Source organism: Diadema antillarum, unplaced genomic scaffold (genome assembly GCF_040938485.1).
Source record: "Diadema antillarum isolate AM-2024a unplaced genomic scaffold, OU_Dant_1.0 seq00001299_RagTag, whole genome shotgun sequence".
In the NCBI taxonomy this organism is placed as follows: domain Eukaryota; kingdom Metazoa; phylum Echinodermata; class Echinoidea; order Diadematoida; family Diadematidae; genus Diadema; species Diadema antillarum.
Window position 1 is genome coordinate 1,162,398 of NW_027272077.1, and position 21,912 is coordinate 1,184,309.

The 21,912-nt window shown below is 36.1% G+C and overlaps 1 protein-coding gene across 1 annotated transcript in view; it reads left to right on the forward strand.

The window, feature by feature from the left end:
* The window catches only part of LOC139708089 (uncharacterized), a 34,305-nt gene extending 12,677 nt beyond the window's left edge, over positions 1-21,628 (forward strand). Inside the window, exons 3-13 of the mRNA XM_071620070.1 lie at positions 5,951-6,061; positions 9,632-9,745; positions 10,367-10,480; positions 11,101-11,214; positions 12,889-13,002; positions 13,627-13,740; positions 15,483-15,596; positions 17,358-17,471; positions 17,789-17,902; positions 19,562-19,870; positions 21,324-21,628. Coding sequence (XP_071476171.1) covers positions 5,951-6,061; positions 9,632-9,745; positions 10,367-10,480; positions 11,101-11,214; positions 12,889-13,002; positions 13,627-13,740; positions 15,483-15,596; positions 17,358-17,471; positions 17,789-17,902; positions 19,562-19,870; positions 21,324-21,628 — 1,637 coding nt within the window. The remainder of the gene's footprint in view (positions 1-5,950; positions 6,062-9,631; positions 9,746-10,366; positions 10,481-11,100; positions 11,215-12,888; positions 13,003-13,626; positions 13,741-15,482; positions 15,597-17,357; positions 17,472-17,788; positions 17,903-19,561; positions 19,871-21,323) is intronic.
* The last annotated feature ends 284 nt before the right edge of the window (positions 21,629-21,912 follow it).

A 21,912-nucleotide genomic window follows, 5' to 3' on the forward strand; every position in this document is an offset into this window, starting at 1 on the left:
ATACAAATTTTCTAACAGCTCAAACTTTTGATTGATAATTATAATTAATGAATTTAAGAATACATGAGACGAATTCAATAACCAAATTATCTAAAGTGTTGTTAGTTTGGATTAACATTTCAAATTTCGACCATCATTGTTGCCATTGCTTCTTCTCTTATGTCTTTTGAGTATGGATTTAGTTGAAGATTATTAATTTTCCTCTATTAATTTTACTTTTCTATATCTTTTTTTTTTGGGGGGGGGGGAGGAGGGGTTACAGAGACAAGTAGATATCATAGATTGATTTTGGCAAATTAATTTGCATTTCTTATTGTATTGAATTTGTCCGCTGTTCTCACTGTTACAAGGAAGAGCGCATGCGCTTGAATAACAACTTGTCCATTATGCAATTTTGACTTTTGTGCCTTGGAAGAGGAAAACAAATGTGTTCACTCATATGTAAAGTTTGCTTTTTTATGAACCTACTAGTTTGATAGCCAATTAAATTTCCTTTCATGTGGTACATAAAACAGCCAAATGACCTACGAGAAAGATGAATTTGAAAAAAAATGCTACTTTTTTTTTTCGCTGTGTATACTTTGCCTTGACGGTTTCTGGTTAAAACTGTAGGCAAAGGTGAATCCAAAAGAACTATTTACTGAAGGGCGAGGGACGCAGCCCCGAAGTGAATAGTTCTTTTGCAGACACCGAGGCCTACAGTTTTAACCAGAAACTCGAAATAAGGCAAAGTATTTGTTTTTGTTTATTATATTCTACTGATCAACTTTTTTTCTTTAAAAAGCAGCTTTTTTCTATAGCAACAAAAATTGTTACTTTCTTTTAAAAATAGTTGTTACCATGGCAACCGTCGTTACTTTGGGGTAGCTGTGAGATTCGGAAATTGTGATTTTTAATTTAACCATAAGATTATGTTAATATTGAATCTGTTGAAAATTGCAGTTTGTTTTTATAATGTTTAATGAAGAATACATGTTCTTTTACAGAAAATAATTTGTTGCAATGGCAACGGCTAAAGATGTCATTAAAAAATATGGCTACAGGTGGATTCGTGTTCGGCACTCCCAAAATAGGGGAAATGGCACAAAAATCTGACTCAACAGAAATTTACTGACTTTTTTTTTTTGCTTTCCTTTTAATTGAAATACCTATTTTTTTCATTGAAAGACAGCTTTTGTCATGCTGTTGCTATAGCAACGAAAATGAAGTAAAATGAACATAGAGAAAAAATGCTGATAATCATGCTAGTAATTAGTAAATATTCCACTCGATCTGGTCATGTTCTCTTGCTTTTTGCATAAGAATGTCATTATTTTCTTTAAAAATAGTGTTTACCATGGAAACTTTAATTGCTATGAGGTAACCATGACTTTTATAAGAACTGTTATTTTCAATTTGATTAAAGATATATGTTTGTATTGACATATTATGGTGTTTACGGCATGTTTTTATGATGTTATGTTCTTTAAAGAGAATAATTCGTTGCAATGGTAATGGCTGAAGAATGACGTCATTTAGAAAAATGGCAACAGGGTGGATTCGTGTCCAACACCCCAAAAAGGGGGAAGAGGCATAAAAAAATCAAAATCTACAGACAATTTTAAGAACACTCCAATATTGTGACAACTCACCGACTACTAATTTTGAATATAGTACACTATTTGCAAAATGTCGTCAAAGGAGTGACGTCAGTGTGCAAATAGTACTTTATAGAGTTTCAAACATGCCAACGCTCTGATATAGCTGAAATACTCATAATCACTTGATGCTCTTCCAACCAATCCCTAGAGGATAAAATTTTGACTCAATATGGTCAATGTTCTTTCTCACCCCTTTGTCTCTCTCTCCTCCTCCTCTCTCTCTCTCTCTCTCTCTCTGTGATATATAAACATATAATCATATATGACAATGTGTGTGTGTGTGTGTGTGTGTGTGTGTGTGTGAATGTGTGTAATAGTCGATTAGGCCTTCACAGAATTAAAAAAAAAAAACTCAACAATAGTGTGTGCAGTTATGAATCCAATCATCCTCGTGTGCCGACAATGAGGAAAATCGTATGTCACAAGTTATGCGTTTATACGTAATGAATCGTATTCATTCATTCTCACATAATTGTTTTATCTTAGCCTATCTAATGATTTCACTTTCCCTGTTCATGTGACCTGACACCCATCTCTTTATCCTCGTTTATACAGATGTTGATGAATGCAATAGTCAGCCATGTCAAAACGGTGCGACGTGTATCGACGCAGTGAATCGATATATCTGCGCATGCGTACGTGGATATGAAGACACGCACTGTGAAACAGGTAAACAGATTAAAGCAAGCACAAGTAATAGAAACAAAAACAAGCAAACAGTAAGCAAGTCAAAGACAACAATTCTTTCTATATTATGCTCTATGCACTTTTTGTTGTTTTCAAAGCAATGCCTACCTGTGCATTGTTTATTGTGTGAAATGAGGGTACTGGTGTGGCTGCGTTTTAATGTCCATGATCACGATCATGATCATGTCCATGTACCCGGTTCTCTATCATTTACGGTAATAGTGATTTTTACAATTCCAACTCTCGCGAGTCGACAACCAGAGGCATTCGTTTCGTAGCCAGTGATTTGCTGGTAGCCAGAATTGCGCGATTAAAGTCCTTCCCAGCAGGTGCGTTTATTAATTGATTCCATGGGTCAGAGATTAGTGAATTAATTTTGTAGCATCCAATGTTCCAAATTTAACCATGGCATGGAGTTTGCCAAATTGATGTTGAGACCATGTTATAAATTCACCAGGAGATCTGGTCAAGGGCTTCTCATAGTAGTGCAAAAGTCTCCCTTACAATTCTGGTTGTTGTTCCAGGGAATATAGCTAATTGTTGTATACTTTTTTCCGCTCCGTCGGTAAAGGATGCAGTGAAAGTGATATGTGGTGTCTAGACTTCGACATGCTATTTTTTTTTTTCTCTACCGTTCAGTTTAGTTCAGTTCAGTTTCATTTTGTTTCCATCCGACATCAACAAAACGTTCAACAAAATACAAAGCATACATTTCACCATCACATTGTGAGATCAGTTTGAATAAGAAAATGCATATGGCAATGTGAATAATTCATGTGAGTGTGAAAAATATCTATGTCGCTAAACAACATCGTTATAAAGAGTAATCATTAAGTACCAAAAAATTGACAAGTTCAGACTAATATTACTATGTTACAATCTGATGCAGGCAATATTCGCTGAGCCGTGGGGAACCAACAAATGAATGAATGAAAGTGTCATTTTAAGGGACTTTGAGGGTAATTTGTATTGTTTGTATCCGATGTCAGGGCAGAAAAGGTATCTTCTGTTAATCCTATAATTCCTGCTGCCGATCTCATATCATGTAGTAGGAAAGGATGTAACTAGACGTTTATGCCCTGGAATGCCTATACGCTAAAGATCATTGTGATATTTAATGGAAATTTTCAGTCCAAATATTACAACTATCGTTTTCTCCGTGAAAATGCTAACGTCAGTCGATAGATCTGCACATTTCAAATACAAACTATTTTGTCAAATTATGTGTCAATTGTTTTTTTTTTTCATAGACAACATTTCTTTTTAAAGGTGACACTACCGACGCTTTGATTAAGAAGACAAGCAAGTCTTCTCTCTTTCTCTCTCTCTCTCTCTCTCTCTCTATCTCTATCTTTTGCTCTTTTTTGTGAGAGATACGTGTAGATAAATGGATAGATAGAGAATGGTGCAGTGATGGGGTGGAGTTCAATGGGCGCAGAAAATAGGTAAAAATGAAATATTGAATGCATGCTACATGTACTGGTCATCGAATACTTCCAGATTCCATTATTTGAATAGGCCTTACACGTATATTGGCTCATATTCTCCTCAATGATGGTTTGCGGTGATTCCTTTTCTATGTCCCGTTTCCGTTTTGCCAATGCACTTGCTACCGCATCATTTTGTATAGTCATATTTTAATCTGTCGTGTGATCTTTCCCCCTTATATACGACTCCCACCGTTCTCTCATTGTACAAAGTCCATTGATGTTGCATCACTGTTATTTTTTTTTTTGAAGAAGCAATTCTTTGATCTGCTGTAAATTTTGTAGGGTCGCTAGTTTTTGACGTGGCATAGGAGGCGCTAGTCAAGGACACTAAGTTCGCCTTATTTTTCGCCACCATTTCTTTTTTTTTTTGGTGAAGTTTTAGTTTTGTATCTTTTGATGAAATAATAAATGAATAATGATGCTAATCAGTATAATGATTATGACGTCAAAATTTAGTAATTGCTGGTGGTTTCTTTTGTATCATAACTTATTCACAGCTATAATGTTGACACTGCAATATTCATATTACTTTCAGAAATCTTGGAGTGTGCCAGCAACCCATGTCAACATGGAGGAACTTGTCATGAAGCCATTAACATGTACACCTGTTCATGCCTGCCTGGATATGTGGGCTTACACTGCCAAAGAGGTAAGAATTAAATTGTTGCCCCACTGGCGGGGACATCCTAACAAAGGCACGAAAAAACAACAACAAAAGTATAAAAAGCTAGTTGGAAAAGAAAAAGTTATTCTTGTTTGTTAGTAGGAATCGAATGGTAAACAAGGGAACTTATTCATGTCATTTATCTTATCTATTCATTTGTTCTGTTTGTATGATTATTCTGTAAGGTTGGCGTATTTAGTTGTACAAAACTGGTGACACAATTCAAGTTATATTACACAAGAGGTAGAGTGAGTTCAACTATGATACATGTATCACGCAGATAAGAATTCAAAATATGGAATATCTTACTTGAAGAAATCCAAACATCTGCAAACGCATGCATTTCTTTCCGTTCAAATCAAGTTAAATTCTAAAGCATTGCAATATTTCTTTAACCTTTGAGCTCCAGATTACTGCCCTGAAAAGTCCTTATTCTGGACGTTTGGTGATTGTCAATTGTGAAAGTTACTTCATTTATTGATATAATCAACTTCCTTACTTCTTTCCCTTCCTTTATCAATATCAATTTTCGATTACATGATAAAAAGATGAAAAGAAAGAAAACAGCAACAGGCACAGGAATAGGACTTGAAAAAAAAAACAAAGGGCAAGACTCTATTCTATGAATTATACCATTATATTTTTATCATTTACATAAATGTCCTTTTATACATTATATATATATATATATATATATATATATATATATATATATATATGTGTGTGTGTGTGTGTGTGTGTATGTGTGTGTGTATGTGTCATGATTATTAATATTACCATTATTATCGCTGTTATTATCATGACAACCAACCAGCCTTTTGTGAATATGAAACCTTAGGGGAATAACAATACATACTGTTCATGGAGACGCTATTCTTTTCCTTCAAATTGGTATTTTCTATGACTTGAGAGCATTCTCCTTATGAACCTCAAACTATATTAACACAAGCGTCTTTCTCGTTTATGGTTCATTCATCATTAGGATATGTAGGGGCCTGTGTGTGTGTGTGTGTGTGTGTGTGTGAGTGTGTTTGTGTGTGGTGAGTGTGTGTGTGTGTGTGTGTGTGTGTGTTTCTTGTCTATATGTAATTCATCTCTGTAGACTGAAATATGAAGTAGCCTTATCTGTTTTCCCTTTCTCTCTGCAGAAGTGAAAAAATTCTTTAAAATAACACTCTATATTCGGCATCGAGATTATTCAATACATTACCAACAGAAACAAGATCTTTAACTTCAATTACTGCATTCTCAAGAGCAATTTCGCACATCTCCTTTGCCAATTATTCTACTGATTATATCAAATTCGTTTGTAATGATTATTTTGTGTTTTTTATGTGTATTCTCTTCATTGTATGATTTCTATGTTTTGTTATCATTTCACGGCCTTGCTGAAAAACAGCTTACAACTGATAGCAGGCTTTTTACCGTGGTAAAATAAGTAAATAAATTTAATTCCATTCACTTCAAAGTGAACGAGTGCGACAGCAACCCGTGCCATAATGGTGGCGTTTGCACTGACGGTTTCAATTTATTCACGTGCTCATGCGCAGCGGGATTCGAAGGAACAACATGTGGCACGAGTATGACCAATCTACTTTTGTGGACGTGAAGTGTTGAGTGAAACAGTGAAAGTTCCCTTTACTGAGTGTATTCTTGTTGAACACTTCTATAAGTGCAAGTGCCCAAATGCAACTGAAGATAATGATGAGGCAGATACACATGTGTGTAATTTAGTATGGTCAGTTACAGTGAAAAAGTTTAGATTCATACGACTGGTTGGGTCTTGTTCTTATGAAGCTCATAAGTCAATTAACTATTTTCCCAGTGGCATTATCGAGATTATAATGCAACATATTCATTGGAGTCATGGAAACATTCTTAACATTAGAGTGGCCCCGCCAAGTAAGGTGGGCAACGAAACCACGAGATTATTTATTATTTTTGCTGAATCGGTAGGGTCAGTGGAAGTGAGGGCAGGAAAGTGAAAAATCGTAGTCTTGATCACATCTTTTAAACAGGAATTTTCAGGAAAAGTCTACCACGTTTGTCATAGCATATTCCATGGCATTATTTAGTCTTAAATATGATGTAGACATCGGCATGTTTCTTTCTTGAATTTTGTTCTGTAGCAGATTGAGATGAAGTTGAATATAGAAATGCTTACATAGACACCAAAAGTTTGATGATTACAACAACAACATCATAAAATTGCTTGATTTCAAAGTATAAGGAATAACGTTTATGAGAACATATGAAAGAGGAAAGAATATAAAAATATAAAAAAGAGGTAGAAGGATAAATGATGATTACGTTCGTTAAAGATTTAAAAAAAAATCCCCGTAACTATACGACCAGACAAACAGGAGAATTACATACGAATACATTCGGCTGCACCGGTACAAATAATATACATAATGCCCCAGTCACATAGACATCCCGGATCATCCCGGACCACCCCGGATCTGATCCGGGGAGGCCAACACGGCCACTTTTGGAGGTCAAAAACATCCGGCGTCATCCGGGGATTGCCGTGTTGGCAGAGCAATCCGGGGTGGTCCGTGTAGCTGCCGTGTTGATCCGTGCAGATGCACTGTTTGTCCGTGTAGACGCCGCGCTCTTCCGGCCTTATCCGTGTAGCTGCCGTGTTGATACCGTGTGTACAGGCATACCAATATCCCGGATCTCCCCGGATCACCGTGTAGATCCTTGAGCATCCGTGTTTATATGTGACTGGGGCATTAAACACATTTTTTAGTTCATTTTGATTGAATAAACTAAAATGACAACAAAAGATCACATGAAATTATTTCGTGCGATCTTTCGTTGTCATTTTGGTGAATGAACTAAAAATGTGTTATGTCTATTTTTGTTCGAAACGTGATCTGTCCTTTCATCCTTTAGATTTGTGTTTTTGTCCACTGCCTTGTCTGTGCGCTTTAGTCGTGCTGTAATGGCTCCTTGACTTTCTGATTCATTTATTTAATTACTATTATTTTTTTAACAATAGTATATGAAACCGTAATGACATTGTGAAAAGTACAAAGATTTCTTTGCCCTAGCTGCCCTAAGACTATATGCTTTCATCATGTGCTTTGCAACGTATCAGCCTTGCCAAGATCTCTATATTAGTTTGTGGCTAGGGTGAAAACATTTTTGCAGTGATCATAATGCTCATTATTTGATGCAGCTCTTTCTGTCGTGTAAATGAACACACGAATGCCAATCCTACCAGTTTACACCGTGAAATTTCATTCTAGAGTTTCATATTAATGTAGAATTATATAATTTATGATATACTGTTTCCTTTGGTGTAGAATGCAAAATATGAATTAAGGATATTATGTGCCTTCCTTTGCAAGTGATTAATGATTTTTTTAGATCTTCAGTTAGACTCTCTTTTATATCATTTCCGGATGATTCCAATTCTTTTTTGTTCCCACCCTGACCCTAATATTTTCATTAGTACAGTGAATTATGAGTTAAAGAATGTCTCACAATGGATATGTACAAATCAATTGTCACTGAAAATTGAAAAGACAAAGTATATGTTTTTCAGTAATTCCCCTACTCCCCTAAAAGAGGTTTCGTCTATTAAATTTTTAGGTGTTTGTGTTGATAATAAGTTATCATGGAAGTGTCATATAAGTAATATTTGTAATGTAATTTCACTTAACATAGGCATAATGAGTAGATTGCAATATCATCTTCCTTCTTCTGCTTTGATGACGCTTTATTCAAGTTTGGTAGTGCCGTATTTCAATTACGGAATTCTTGCTTGGGGGAATACATATTCGACATTGTTAGACAAACTTTTTTTTTGTGCAAAAGATGGCGCTCAGAATTGTTTTTAACCTTTATATCCGAGCACATACTGATAAGGTGTTCCTTGAACACAAAATCCTGAAAATAAAAGAGTTGTATTTATTTCAACTTGGTCAATTTATGTTTAATCACAACTGCAACCACCTACCCAAAATATTTCATTCTTTATTTCACCGTAACAGCCACGTAACTATCCCACGAGACAATCTAAAGAATTTCAATCTCCCCTTAGTGAGAACTGCACACACTCGAAATACATTTGTTTATACCGGACCCAGATTTTGGAATAACTTAGATAATGATTAAAAAGAATCTGTGAAGTTAATTATATTTAAGTAAAAAAATATTTGTTTTCCATATATACCAGTTAACTCTGTTTAATGAAAACCCCGTTATGTTTCACTTGTCCTTGAGATTTTGTTATGTGTCCACAGACCTTTTCCATCCCTCTCCTTTTCCTTCTCCTTTTCCTTCTCCAGTCTTCCCTGCTCTTTCCTCGTTCTTCGTTGTCCAGTAGCTGTCTGAGTGCATTTTCTCAATTTCTGTTATTTCTTTGTTTTGTGTTGCTATTGTTGTTGTTGTTGTCGTTATGTTTTGTGTGGACGATTGTATATCTTCCTTTCTGGTCAATTTTCCTGGCATACCTGGCCCTATAGTGTCTGTGCCATAAATGTGATAAATGTGATATGCTGTATAGTACATATATTTGCATTCTAAAATCATAGTAAGTATTGTTTGTAGTATCAGCATCATATATCAATGAGAAAATGTACAATAGTATAATTATAGAAGAATTTAAAATATGTTTTAATGGAATAACAAATTGGTGCTGTTGTTGTTTTGTTCCAGTGTTCCACGTCTTACAAGCTTGGCTTTTTAGTAGATCACTGTTTTCCATCGTTATGATTATTTACTATTTTTGTTGCCATGGCAAAGTGCATTGTTTCTTTTTGTGAGATCATTCGCGCATATACTTTATATTGTATTTGAAAAAAATGCCTTTATCAGACAAATGAAAGACAAATAGAAAAATTGTACCACTTTGGATCATGTTCCCTTTTTCTTTTCTTTTTTTGATGATGGAAATAAATAAACTATTGAATTAAAAAAAAAAGTGCAGAGTGTTTTCGCATCACGGAAACAATGTCAATGGCTAAAGGCCACTGAGCAAGTTGAAACGCACAGATAAAACCATCCTAATATCACCTGAGGAGTGTGAAGATCTATTGGAGTCTGGCATAGCATTCATTCCTATTCTTTCTTTTTTTTGGTCCAGTTTGCAGGTCTTTTTGTATATTTTCTCCTTTAAACTTTGCGTGTGCATGCAGACTCCAACGAGTGTTCCAGTGGTCCGTGTCAAAATGGCGGGAACTGTGCTGATGGCGTCAACGGATACACATGCTCATGTGCAGCTGGATATGTCGGAACCCATTGCGAAACAAGTAGAGTTTTTATTTCATTTTTTTAAAGGAAATTGTCAAATGATACAATGCAGTTGCCTTATATATAATCATGATAGAAATCGGTAAGAATCCAGTCAGTAAGTGGATTTTTCAGTCAGAAAAAAAAATGCTCATGTGTGACGCAGATCATAGAAAGTGCCAGAATTACCTGGAGTTTACAGTGTGGACATTATGTTCAACAAAGTTTTCATGTCTAACCTTCTTCTTCCTTGTCATTTCAATGTTACACTGCTTTGATATTGCCTGTTGTAATCCGCTTCAATTACACATTCGACAATATTAGACAACCTTTTTTTTTTGTGCAAAAGATGGCGCTTAGACTAGTTTTTAACCTTTATATCCGAGCACATACTGATAAGCTTTTCCTTGAACACAAAATCCTGATAAAAAAGAGTGTTTTCGCATCACGGAAACAAGGTCAATGGCTAAAGGTCACTGAGCAAGTTGAAACGCACAGATTAAACCATCCTAATATCACCTGAGGAGTGTGAAGATCTATTGGAGTCTGGCATAGCATTCATTCCTATTCTTTCTTTTTTTTGGTCCAGTTTGCAGGTCTTTTTGTATATTTTCTCCTTTAAACTTTGCGTGTGCATGCAGACTCCAACGAGTGTTCCAGTGGTCCGTGTCAAAATGGCGGGAACTGTGCTGATGGCGTCAACGGATACACATGCTCATGTGCAGCTGGATATGTCGGAACCCATTGCGAAACAAGTAGAGTTTTTATTTCATTTTTTTAAAGGAAATTGTCAAATGATACAATGCAGTTGCCTTATATATAATCATGATAGAAATCGGTAAGAATCCAGTCAGTAAGTGGATTTTTCAGTCAGAAAAAAAAATGCTCATGTGTGACGCAGATCATAGAAAGTGCCAGAATTACCTGGAGTTTACAGTGTGGACATTATGTTCAACAAAGTTTTCATGTCTAACCTTCTTCTTCCTTGTCATTTCAATGTTACACTGCTTTGATATTGCCTGTTGTAATCCGCTTCAATTACACATTCGACAATATTAGACAACCTTTTTTTTTGTGCAAAAGATGGCGCTTAGACTAGTTTTTAACCTTTATATCCGAGCACATACTGATAAGCTTTTCCTTGAACACAAAATCCTGATAAAAAAGAGTGTTTTCGCATCACGGAAACAAGGTCAATGGCTAAAGGTCACTGAGCAAGTTGAAACGCACAGATTAAACCATCCTAATATCACCTGAGGAGTGTGAAGATCTATTGGAGTCTGGCATAGCATTCATTCCTATTCTTTCTTTTTTTTGGTCCAGTTTGCAGGTCTTTTTGTATATTTTCTCCTTTAAACTTTGCGTGTGCATGCAGACTCCAACGAGTGCTCCAGTGGTCCGTGTCAAAATGGCGGGAACTGTGCTGATGGCGTCAACGGATACACATGCTCATGTGCAGCTGGATATGTCGGAACCCATTGCGAAACAAGTAGAGTTTTTATTTCATCTTTTTTTTAGGAAATTGTCAAATGATACTATGCATTTGTCTCATATATAATCATAATATAAATCGGTAAGAATCCCGTCAGTAAATGGATTTTTCAGTCAGAAAAAAAAAAGATGCTCATGTGTGACGCAGATCATAGAAAGTGCCAGAATTACCAGGAGTTTACAGTGTGGACATTATGTTCAACAAAGTTTTCATGTCTAACCTTCTTCTTTCTTGTCATTTCAATGTTACACTGCTTTGATAAATTGCCTGTTGTAACCCGCTTCAATTACACATTCGACATTGTTAGACAAACTTATTTTTTTGCAAAGGATGGCGCTCAGACTAGTTTTTAACCTTTATATCCGAGCACATATTGATAAGCTTTTCCTTGAACGCAAAATCCTGAAAATAAAAGAGTTGTATTTATTTCAACTTGGTCAATTTATGTTTAATTACAACTGCAACCACCTACCCGAAATATTTCATATTCTATTTCACCGTAACAGCCACGTACATAACTATCCCACGAGACAATCTAACGAATTTCATCTTTCCTTAGTGAGAACTGTATACACTCAAAATACATTTGTTTATACCGGACCCAGATTTTGGAATACCTTAAATAACGATTAAAAAGAATCTGTGAAGTTAATTACATTTAAGTATAAACTTAGAAAATATTTGTTTTCCATATATATCAGTTAATTCTGTTTAATGAAAAACCCGTTATGTTTCACTTGTCCTTGAGATTTTGTTATGTGTCCACAGACCTTTTCCATCCCTCTCTTTTTCCTTCTCCTTTTCCTTCTCCATTCTTCCCTGCTCCCCTTTCCTCGTTCTTCGTTGTCCAGTAGCTGTCTGTGTGTATTTCCTCAATTTCTGTTATTTCTGTGTTTTGTGTTGCAATTGTTGTTGTTGTTGTCGTTATGTTTTGTGTGGCCGATTGTATATCTTCCTTTCTGGTCAATTTTCCTGGCATACCTGGCCCTATAGTGTCTGTGCCATAAATGAGATAAATGTGATATGTTATATAGTTCAAATGTTTGCATTCTAAAATCACAGTAAGTATTGTTTATGGTATCAGCACCATATATCAATGAGAAAATGTACAATAGTATAATTGTAGAAGAACTTAAAATGAATATGTTTTATTGGTATAACAAATTAGTGCTGTTGTTGTTTTGTTCCAGTGTTCCACGTCTTACAAGCTTGGCTCTTTAGTAGATCACTGTTTTCCATCGTTATGATTATTTACTATTTTTGTTGCCATGGCAAAGTGCATTGTTTCTTTTTATGACATCATTCGCGCATATAATTTATATTGTTTTTGAAAGAAAAAAATGCGTTTATCAGACGAATGAAAGACAAATCGAAAAATTGTACCACTTTGGATTATATTCCCTTTTTCTTTTCTTTTTTTCTTTTTTTGATGATGGAAATAAATAAACTATTGAATTGGGAAAAAAGTGCAGAGTGTTAACTAGGTCAATGGCTAAAGGTCACTGAGCAAGTTGAAACGCACAGATTAAACCATCCTAATATCACCTGAGGAGTGTGAAGATCTATTGGAGTTTGGCATAGCATTCATTCCTATTCTTTCTTTTTTTTTTTTGGTCCAGTTTGCAGGTCTTTTTGTATATTTTCTCCTTTAAACTTTGCGTGTGCATGCAGACTCCAACGAGTGCTCCAGTGGTCCGTGTCAAAATGGCGGGAACTGTGCTGATGGCGTCAACGGATACACATGCTCATGTGCAGCTGGATATGTCGGAACCCATTGCGAAACAAGTAGAGTTTTTATTTCATTTTTTTAAAGGAAATTGTCAAATGATACAATGCAGTTGCCTTATATATAATCATGATAGAAATCGGTAAGAATCCAGTCAGTAAGTGGATTTTTCAGTCAGAAAAAAAAATGCTCATGTGTGACGCAGATCATAGAAAGTGCCAGAATTACCTGGAGTTTACAGTGTGGACATTGTGTTCAACAAAGTTTTCATGTCTAACCTTCTTCTTCCTTGTCATTTTAATGTTACACTGCTTTGATATTGCCTGTTGTAATCCGCTTCAATTACACATTCGACAATATTAGACAACCTTTTTTTTTTTTGTGCAAAAGATGGCGCTTAGACTAGTTTTTAACCTTTATATCCGAGCACATACTGATAAGCTTTTCCTTGAACACAAAATCCTGATAAAAAAGAGTGTTTTCGCATCACGGAAACAAGGTCAATGGCTAAAGGTCACTGAGCAAGTTGAAACGCACAGATTAAACCATCCTAATATCACCTGAGGAGTGTGAAGATCTATTGGAGTTTGGCATAGCATTCATTCCTATTCTTTCTTTTTTTTTGGTCCAGTTTGCAGGTCTTTTTGTATATTTTCTCCTTTAAACTTTGCGTGTGCATGCAGACTCCAACGAGTGCTCCAGTGGTCCGTGTCAAAATGGCGGGAACTGTGCTGATGGCGTCAACGGATACACATGCTCATGTGCAGCTGGATATGTCGGAACCCACTGCGAAACAAGTAGAGTTTTTATTTCATCTTATTTTAGGAAATTGTCAAATGATACTATGCATTTGTCTCATATATAATCATAATATAAATCGGTAAGAATCCCGTCAGTAAATGGATTTTTCAGTCAGAAAAAAAAAAGATGCTCATGTGTGACGCAGATCATAGAAAGTGCCAGAATTACCAGGAGTTTACAGTGTGGACATTATGTTCAACAAAGTTTTCATGTCTAACCTTCTTCTTTCTTGTCATTTCAATGTTACACTGCTTTGATAAATTGCCTGTTGTAACCCGCTTCAATTACACATTCGACATTGTTAGACAAACTTTTTTTGTGTGCAAAAGATGGCGCTCAGACTAGTTTTTAACCTTTATATCCGAGCACATATTGATAAGCTTTTCCTTGAACGCAAAATCCTGAAAATAAAAGAGTTGTATTTATTTCAACTTGGTCAATTTATGTTTAATTACAACTGCAACCACCTACCCGAAATATTTCATTATCTATTTCACCGTAACAGCCACGTACATAACTATCCCACGAGACAATCTAACGAATTTCATCTTTCCTTAGTGAGAACTGTATACACTCAAAATACATTTGTTTATACCGGATCCAGATTTTGGAATACCTTAAATAACGATTAAAAAGAATCTGTGAAGTTAATTACATTTAAGTATAAACTTAGAAAATATTTGTTTTCCATATATACCAGTTAATTCTGTTTAATGAAAAACCCATTATGTTTCACTTGTCCTTGAAATTTTGTTATGTGTCCACAGACCTTTTCCATCCCTCTCTTTTTCCTTCTCCTTTTCCTTCTCCATTCTTCCCTGCTCCCCTTTCCTTTTTGTTGTTGTTGTCGTTATGTTTTGTGTGGCCGATTGTATATCTTCCTTTCTGGTCAATTTTCCTGGCATACCTGGCCCTATAGTGTCTGTGCCATAAATGAGATAAATGTGATATGTTATATAGTTTAAATGTTTGCATTCTAAAATCACAGTAAGTATTTTTTATAGTATCAGCACCATAATCAATGAGAAAATGTACAATAGTATAATTATAGAAGAACTTAAAATGAATATGTTTTATTGATATAACAAGTTGATGCTGTTGTTGTTTTGTTCCAGTGTTCCACGTCTTACGAGCTTGGCTTTTTAGTAGAACACTGTTTTCCATCGTTATGATTATTTACTATTTTTGTTGCCATGGCAAAGTGCATTGTTTTTTTTTGTGAGATCATTCGCGCACATAATTTATATTTTATTTGAAAGAAAAAATACCTTTATCAGACGAATGAAAGACAAATCGAAAAATTGTACCTCTTTGGATTATGTTCGCTTTTTCTTTTCTTTTTTTTTTTTTTGACGATGGAAATAAATGTTTGTTTTTGTTTGTTTTTTATTTCCGAAACAATAAAATCATATATAAGATAAACAGTGTTGAACATGACATAACTGAAACATGAGTCAAGATTGAAGTATCAAAATACAATGAAAACAAGTTGACATGTGATAATGATGAAACTATTGAATTCGAAAAAAAAAAGTGCAGAGTGTTTTCGCATCACGGAAACAATGTCAAGGGCTAAAGGTTACTGAGCAAGTTGAAACGCACAGACTAAACCGTCATAATATCACCTGAGGAGTGTGAAGATCTATTGGAGTCTGGCATAGCATTCATTTCTCTTTTTTTGTCCAGTTTGCAGGTCTTTTTGTATATTTTCTCCTTTAAACTTTGCGTGTGCATGCAGACTCCAACGAGTGTTCCAGTGGTCCGTGTCAAAATGGCGGGAACTGTGCTGATGGCGTCAACGGATACACATGCTCATGTGCAGCTGGATATGTCGGAACCCACTGCGAAACAAGTAGAGTTTTTATTTCATCTTATTTTAGGAAATTGTCAAATGATACTATGCATTTGTCTCATATATAATCATAATATAAATCGGTAAGAATCCCGTCAGTAAATGGATTTTTCAGTCAGAAAAAAAAAAGATGCTCATGTGTGACGCAGATCATAGAAAGTGCCAGAATTACCAGGAGTTTACAGTGTGGACATTATGTTCAACAAAGTTTTCATGTCTAACCTTCTTCTTTCTTGTCATTTCAATGTTACACTGCTTTGATAAATTGCCTGTTGTAACCCGCTTCAATTACACATTCGACATTGTTAGACAAACTTTTTTTTTGTGCAAAAGATGGCGCTCAGACTAGTTTTTAACCTTTATATCCGAGCACATATTGATAAGCTTTTCCTTGAACGCAAAATCCTGAAAATAAAAGAGTTGTATTTATTTCAACTTGGTCAATTTATGTTTAATTACAACTGCAACCACCTACCCGAAATATTTCATTATCTATTTCACCGTAACAGCCACGTACATAACTATCCCACGAGACAATCTAACGAATTTCATCTTTCCTTAGTGAGAACTGTATACACTCAAAATACATTTGTTTATACCGGATCCAGATTTTGGAATACCTTAAATAACGATTAAAAAGAATCTGTGAAGTTAATTACATTTAAGTATAAACTTAGAAAATATTTGTTTTCCATATATACCAGTTAATTCTGTTTAATGAAAAACCCATTATGTTTCACTTGTCCTTGAAATTTTGTTATGTGTCCACAGACCTTTTCCATCCCTCTCTTTTTCCTTCTCCTTTTCCTTCTCCATTCTTCCCTGCTCCCCTTTCCTTTTTGTTGTTGTTGTCGTTATGTTTTGTGTGGCCGATTGTATATCTTCCTTTCTGGTCAATTTTCCTGGCATACCTGGCCCTATAGTGTCTGTGCCATAAATGAGATAAATGTGATATGTTATATAGTTTAAATGTTTGCATTCTAAAATCACAGTAAGTATTTTTTATAGTATCAGCACCATAATCAATGAGAAAATGTACAATAGTATAATTATAGAAGAACTTAAAATGAATATGTTTTATTGATATAACAAGTTGATGCTGTTGTTGTTTTGTTCCAGTGTTCCACGTCTTACGAGCTTGGCTTTTTAGTAGAACACTGTTTTCCATCGTTATGATTATTTACTATTTTTGTTGCCATGGCAAAGTGCATTGTTTTTTTTTTGTGAGATCATTCGCGCACATAATTTATATTTTATTTGAAAGAAAAAATACCTTTATCAGACGAATGAAAGACAAATCGAAAAATTGTACCTCTTTGGATTATGTTCGCTTTTTCTTTTCTTTTTTTTTTTGATGATGGAAATAAATGTTTGTTTTTGTTTGTTTTTCATTTCCGAAACAATATAATCATATATAAGATAAACAGTGTTGAACATGACATAACTGAAACATGATTCAAGATTGAAGTATCAAAATGCAATGAAAACACGTTGACATGTGATAATGATGAAACTATTGAATTCGAAAAAAAAAAAGTGCAGAGTGTTTTCGCATCACGGAAACAATGTCAAGGGCTAAAGGTTACTGAGCAAGTTGAAACGCACAGACTAAACCGTCATAATATCACCTGACGAGTGTAAAGATCTATTGGAGTGTGGCATAGCATTCATTCCTATTTTTTATTTATTTATTTATTTTTTTGGTCCAGTTTGCAGGTCTTTTTGTATATTTTCTCCTTTAAACTTTGCGTGTGCATGCAGACTCCAACGAGTGCTCCAGTGGTCCGTGTCAAAATGGCGGGAACTGTGCTGATGGCGTCAACGGATACACATGCTCATGTGCAGCTGGATATGTCGGAACACACTGCGAAACAAGTACAGTTCTTATTTCATCTCTTTTTAGGAAATTGTCAAACGATACAATGCAGTTGTCTCATATATGATCATAATAGAAATCGGTAAGAATTCAGTCAGTAAGTGGATTTTTCAGTCAGAAAAATGGTCAGGTGTGATGAGGATCATAGAAAGTGCCAGAATTACCTGGAGATTACAGTGTGGACGTTATGTTCAACAGAGTTATCATGTCTAAACTTCTTCTTCGTTATCATTGTAATGTTACACTGATTTGATAAAATGCCAGTTGTAATCCGCTTCAATCATTCACACTGATATCCAATTTGTTGAATACACAGACAACAACGAGTGTGCAAGCAGCCCCTGTCAGCATGGTGGAGCTTGTACAGACCACGTGAACTACTATTCGTGTTCATGCCAAGCCGGAGTGGGTGGTACGAACTGTGAGACAGGTAAGTGAAGCCTATATCAGTTATCATGATTGTACATCAGGTCGGGAGACATAAAGTAGATGGGGCTGCTTTCTCTTACACAGCTTCACCCTTCACTGTATATAGTGTTTTTGAAGCGTAAACGCCGCCCATGCCAGCTCAGTGATGAGGGGTTGGGGGGGGGGGGGGGTGGGGTGGTGGCAATAAAGGATTAAAACATCTTTGTCGCCGATATACGCTCTCCTCGAAATTCGAAGGCAAGATATGTAATTTGCAAAGGAAACAAAAACCCAGCTTTACTGCTTCAAGATAGTTCTAAATGAGAGTTATGGATAGAAACAACCAATGTAAAATTTTGAATCAACATAATGTCAAATATTGTTGAATTATACAAAATGGGAAAAATAGTTATAACAATGTTTCCAAACTAAACCGTCTACGGTTATGGGAAATTGAGAAATATAGTGACATTTATTTTATATTTTATGCTTTATTGCAATTTTTTGACATGATAGGATGTTTTGTCAAAGAAATGACATACACATATGCTGCAAATGTGACCCTGCACCTCAAAACAAACAAAAAGTCGCCAGACATGAATTTTTAGTTATGACCATATTCTGAAAGAGCAGACTTTAAGCTTTATGTTGATGTATAACTCAAATCAAATGGACTCTCCTAACCTATCTAAATATTGGAAAGAATACACAAACTCAGGAAAAGTGTGAACCGAGAAAAGAGGCTCTGAAGTACAGTGTCTATTCAAGCGCTTAATCTTTACCAAACCGTGTTGGCTGTGCGATGAATGGCATAAAAAACAGGAAGTAAACTACCAGAGTAACAACAATGAAGGGATTATCAGATTAAATGGAAATTAAACAAGCCTTATTAACACATTATGTCCATAATTAATGCTAACTTTCAAAGCAGTAGCGCTATCCTTTCAAAAGTTATTAGAGTTGAAAGTGAAGAGTGTGGACAAGGTTTTTCAGAAATGAAAAGGGATTCTAAAAACACACCTACAATGTAATCACACTATCCTACCAAAAATGTTCAAGATAAACTGCTAAAAAAAAAAAAAAAAAAAAACACTTTCCTGCCCGTTTTATGATACCAAATTTTAGCATAATGTAAACGAAGACCCGCTCTTTCAGAAAATATGAAAAAGTCAAGTTCGGCTAGGTTGACCCATTTCACTTATTTTCAGTCCTCACGCAAAATCAGTGCGTGCGACTTTATGTTCGTTTTGAGGTGCACGGTCACAAGATATCTCGAAAACTGTTTTAAAAAATCACTGCTCCCAAAGGTAAAGCGTACCTTTAAAGCCTAAACCATTATTTCACAGCTTCCATCGAAGAAGGAAGAAGGTCGAAGTCGGTTTAACTTTGAGCAGCTAAATGGATGTAATAATCCAGATTTATTCCTTAGTAATTAGTTCCTTTGCGACAAAAGTAGTTTCTCATAACAGCTATGTAATAACTCCTTTCATTCGTTATTTCACTTTTATTGAAGCCCACCAAATCTCTGTGCAGCCGTGATAATGGTTGCACGGATAATGTGACAGTACAATCAGTCACATTATGTTATACGTTAGCTAAACAAGGCTCTCGAAACTCTTTAACAATAAGAAATGATTTACGTGGAATCAGCTGCCTCCGATCTTCCCCATTTTCCTTAAAGTTTCAAGTGTGACAATACGTCTGGCGGGTGGGTCTAGCGTCCTCAACGGCCGCCTGGAGGTCTACTGGAATGGCGCCTGGGGCACCGTGTGTGACGACCTCTTCGACGGCAACGACGCGGCCGTGGTATGTCGACAGCTGGGTTTCACTGGCTACAGCACCTACGGCTTTGTTTCCGCTGGGACGGGCGACATAGTCATGGACGATCTCGCCTGCACAGGATCGGAGAGCAACCTCGCTCAGTGTGGCCACGCGGGGTACCTCGTCGAAAACTGCGGACACGGCGAGGACATAGGGGTCACTTGCGCAAGTAAGCCTACATAATTGTGACCGTGCACCACAAAACAAACAAAAAGTCGCACCTCTTGGTTTTAAGTGAAGACTCAAAAAAAGTGAAATGGTTCAACCAAGTCAATCTTAAGTTTTTCATATTTTCTGAAAGAGTTATCCTTCTTCTACATTACTCTTCAATTTGGTATCTTAACATGAATGGGAAAGTGTGTTTTTAGCAGTTTTTCTACGACCCTTTTTGGGGGAAGAGTAGAATGATCAGGTGTAACCTAGGGGCCGCTTTTCATGTCTTGAAATCCTTTGCAAGTTCTTCACTTTCAAGTCTAATACCTTTTGAAAGCATAACGCTACTGCTTTGAAAGTTAGCATCAATCATAAGCAGAATGTGCTAATAGAACAGGCTTAATTTCAGCTTAATCTGATAATTTCTTAATTGTTGTTGCTCCAGTGGTTTACATCCTGTGTTTTGTCTATTTCATGGCACAGCTAGCACAGCTTGGTGTCAAAGGATTAAGCGCTTGAATACACCCTGCCATTCAGAGCCTTTTTTTCTCAGTTTACACTTTTCCAGAGTGTGTGCTTTCTTTCCAGTATTTAGGTAGGTTAGGAGAGTCAATTTGGATTGAGTTATACATCATTTTAAAGCTTAGAGTCTGCTCTTTCAGAATCTGCTGTTAACTAAAAATCCATATCTGGCGACTTTGTGTTTGTTTTGTGGTGCAGGGTCACAATTATACTTGTATTAGTTTATGATATTTCAGCGCGACTATGGTCTGTTTCGCTCTGCGACATTGTGGCAATTCATGTGGCAATCAAATGGAAAGAAGCTTCAGTAGAAGAAATTGAGAAAGAGAGAGTCACGAGAGTGGCGAAGTCTAATATCGCCCTCTCTGCTTTCCAGGAGAAAGAGAGGTGGAGAGAAATGGGGAAGGGTAGGGAAGTTATTCGAACAGTGTTTAATTGTCCTTCGGAAAATGAATAATATTCACTTCTGGCATTTAAATCTATATTGTGGGATTAGATAAAGCAAAAACAAACTTTATAATCTCATTTCGCTTCTTACATGTATTCCAGAAGCAGTTATGTCTCCTACTTGATTATGTACTCATTCTGACATATTTGCATGTATGTCTTTGCAACTACTGAATCGATGACAAAAAGTTTGTAAGTTTGTTTGTTTTGTGTATCCCATTTGTATGAAATAACTGAGAAATTGTAAATCGCCAGTACTTGCCTGATACGAATAATGTACTAAATGTACCATAATCATAAGACTCCAAAAGATTTAATGAGACATCCAGGTTATGTTTCAATATTTCACTTGATTAACGTCAATCTTTATCGTAATTCAACTTGGAAGCCGAGTATTACAAAAGGGGACTTCCCATAACATGTAGTAAGCGCGAATTATTTTATACATAAATGCGATATGCCTAACATCGAGAATTTTTTCTTTTTCACTGAACGATTAGGTACTCAAATCCGGCTTACCTCTGGCTCCTACGGTAGGGTGGAGATATACTACCAGGGGGCTTGGGGCACGGTATGCGACGATTACTGGGACAACAACGACGCGGCCGTGGTATGCCGAATGCTGGGTTACAGCGGGGGCACGGCGTACTCGAATGCTTACTACGGGGCCGGCTCCTCGTCGCAAGCCACCGTGCTCGACGACGTCCAGTGCACCGGCTCTGAAATCGACATCGGAGCTTGCAGTCACAATGCGTACCTCGATGAGAACTGCAGCCATAGCGAAGATGCCGGGGTCTCTTGTTAAATTCATCTCCTTGCCTTGTACATTCTTGTTTACCACACTTGTTTTTGTTGTTCATATCTTTGCATTTTTGATTATTTGCAGTGACATTGTACTCAAGAATATTGTCCTTTTCTCATCTCTGTTGCCCTGAAGAATTAGGAAAGGAGGGAATACTGCTTTATGCTATCTCTCCACCATTAATTGTCTTTTCTACTTCCTTTTGCTCTTAAATATACCTCCCATTAGGCTGAAACAATAGCTCTATGACGGTACAAGTTTTGTATACGATAGTGCAATGGCGTCAA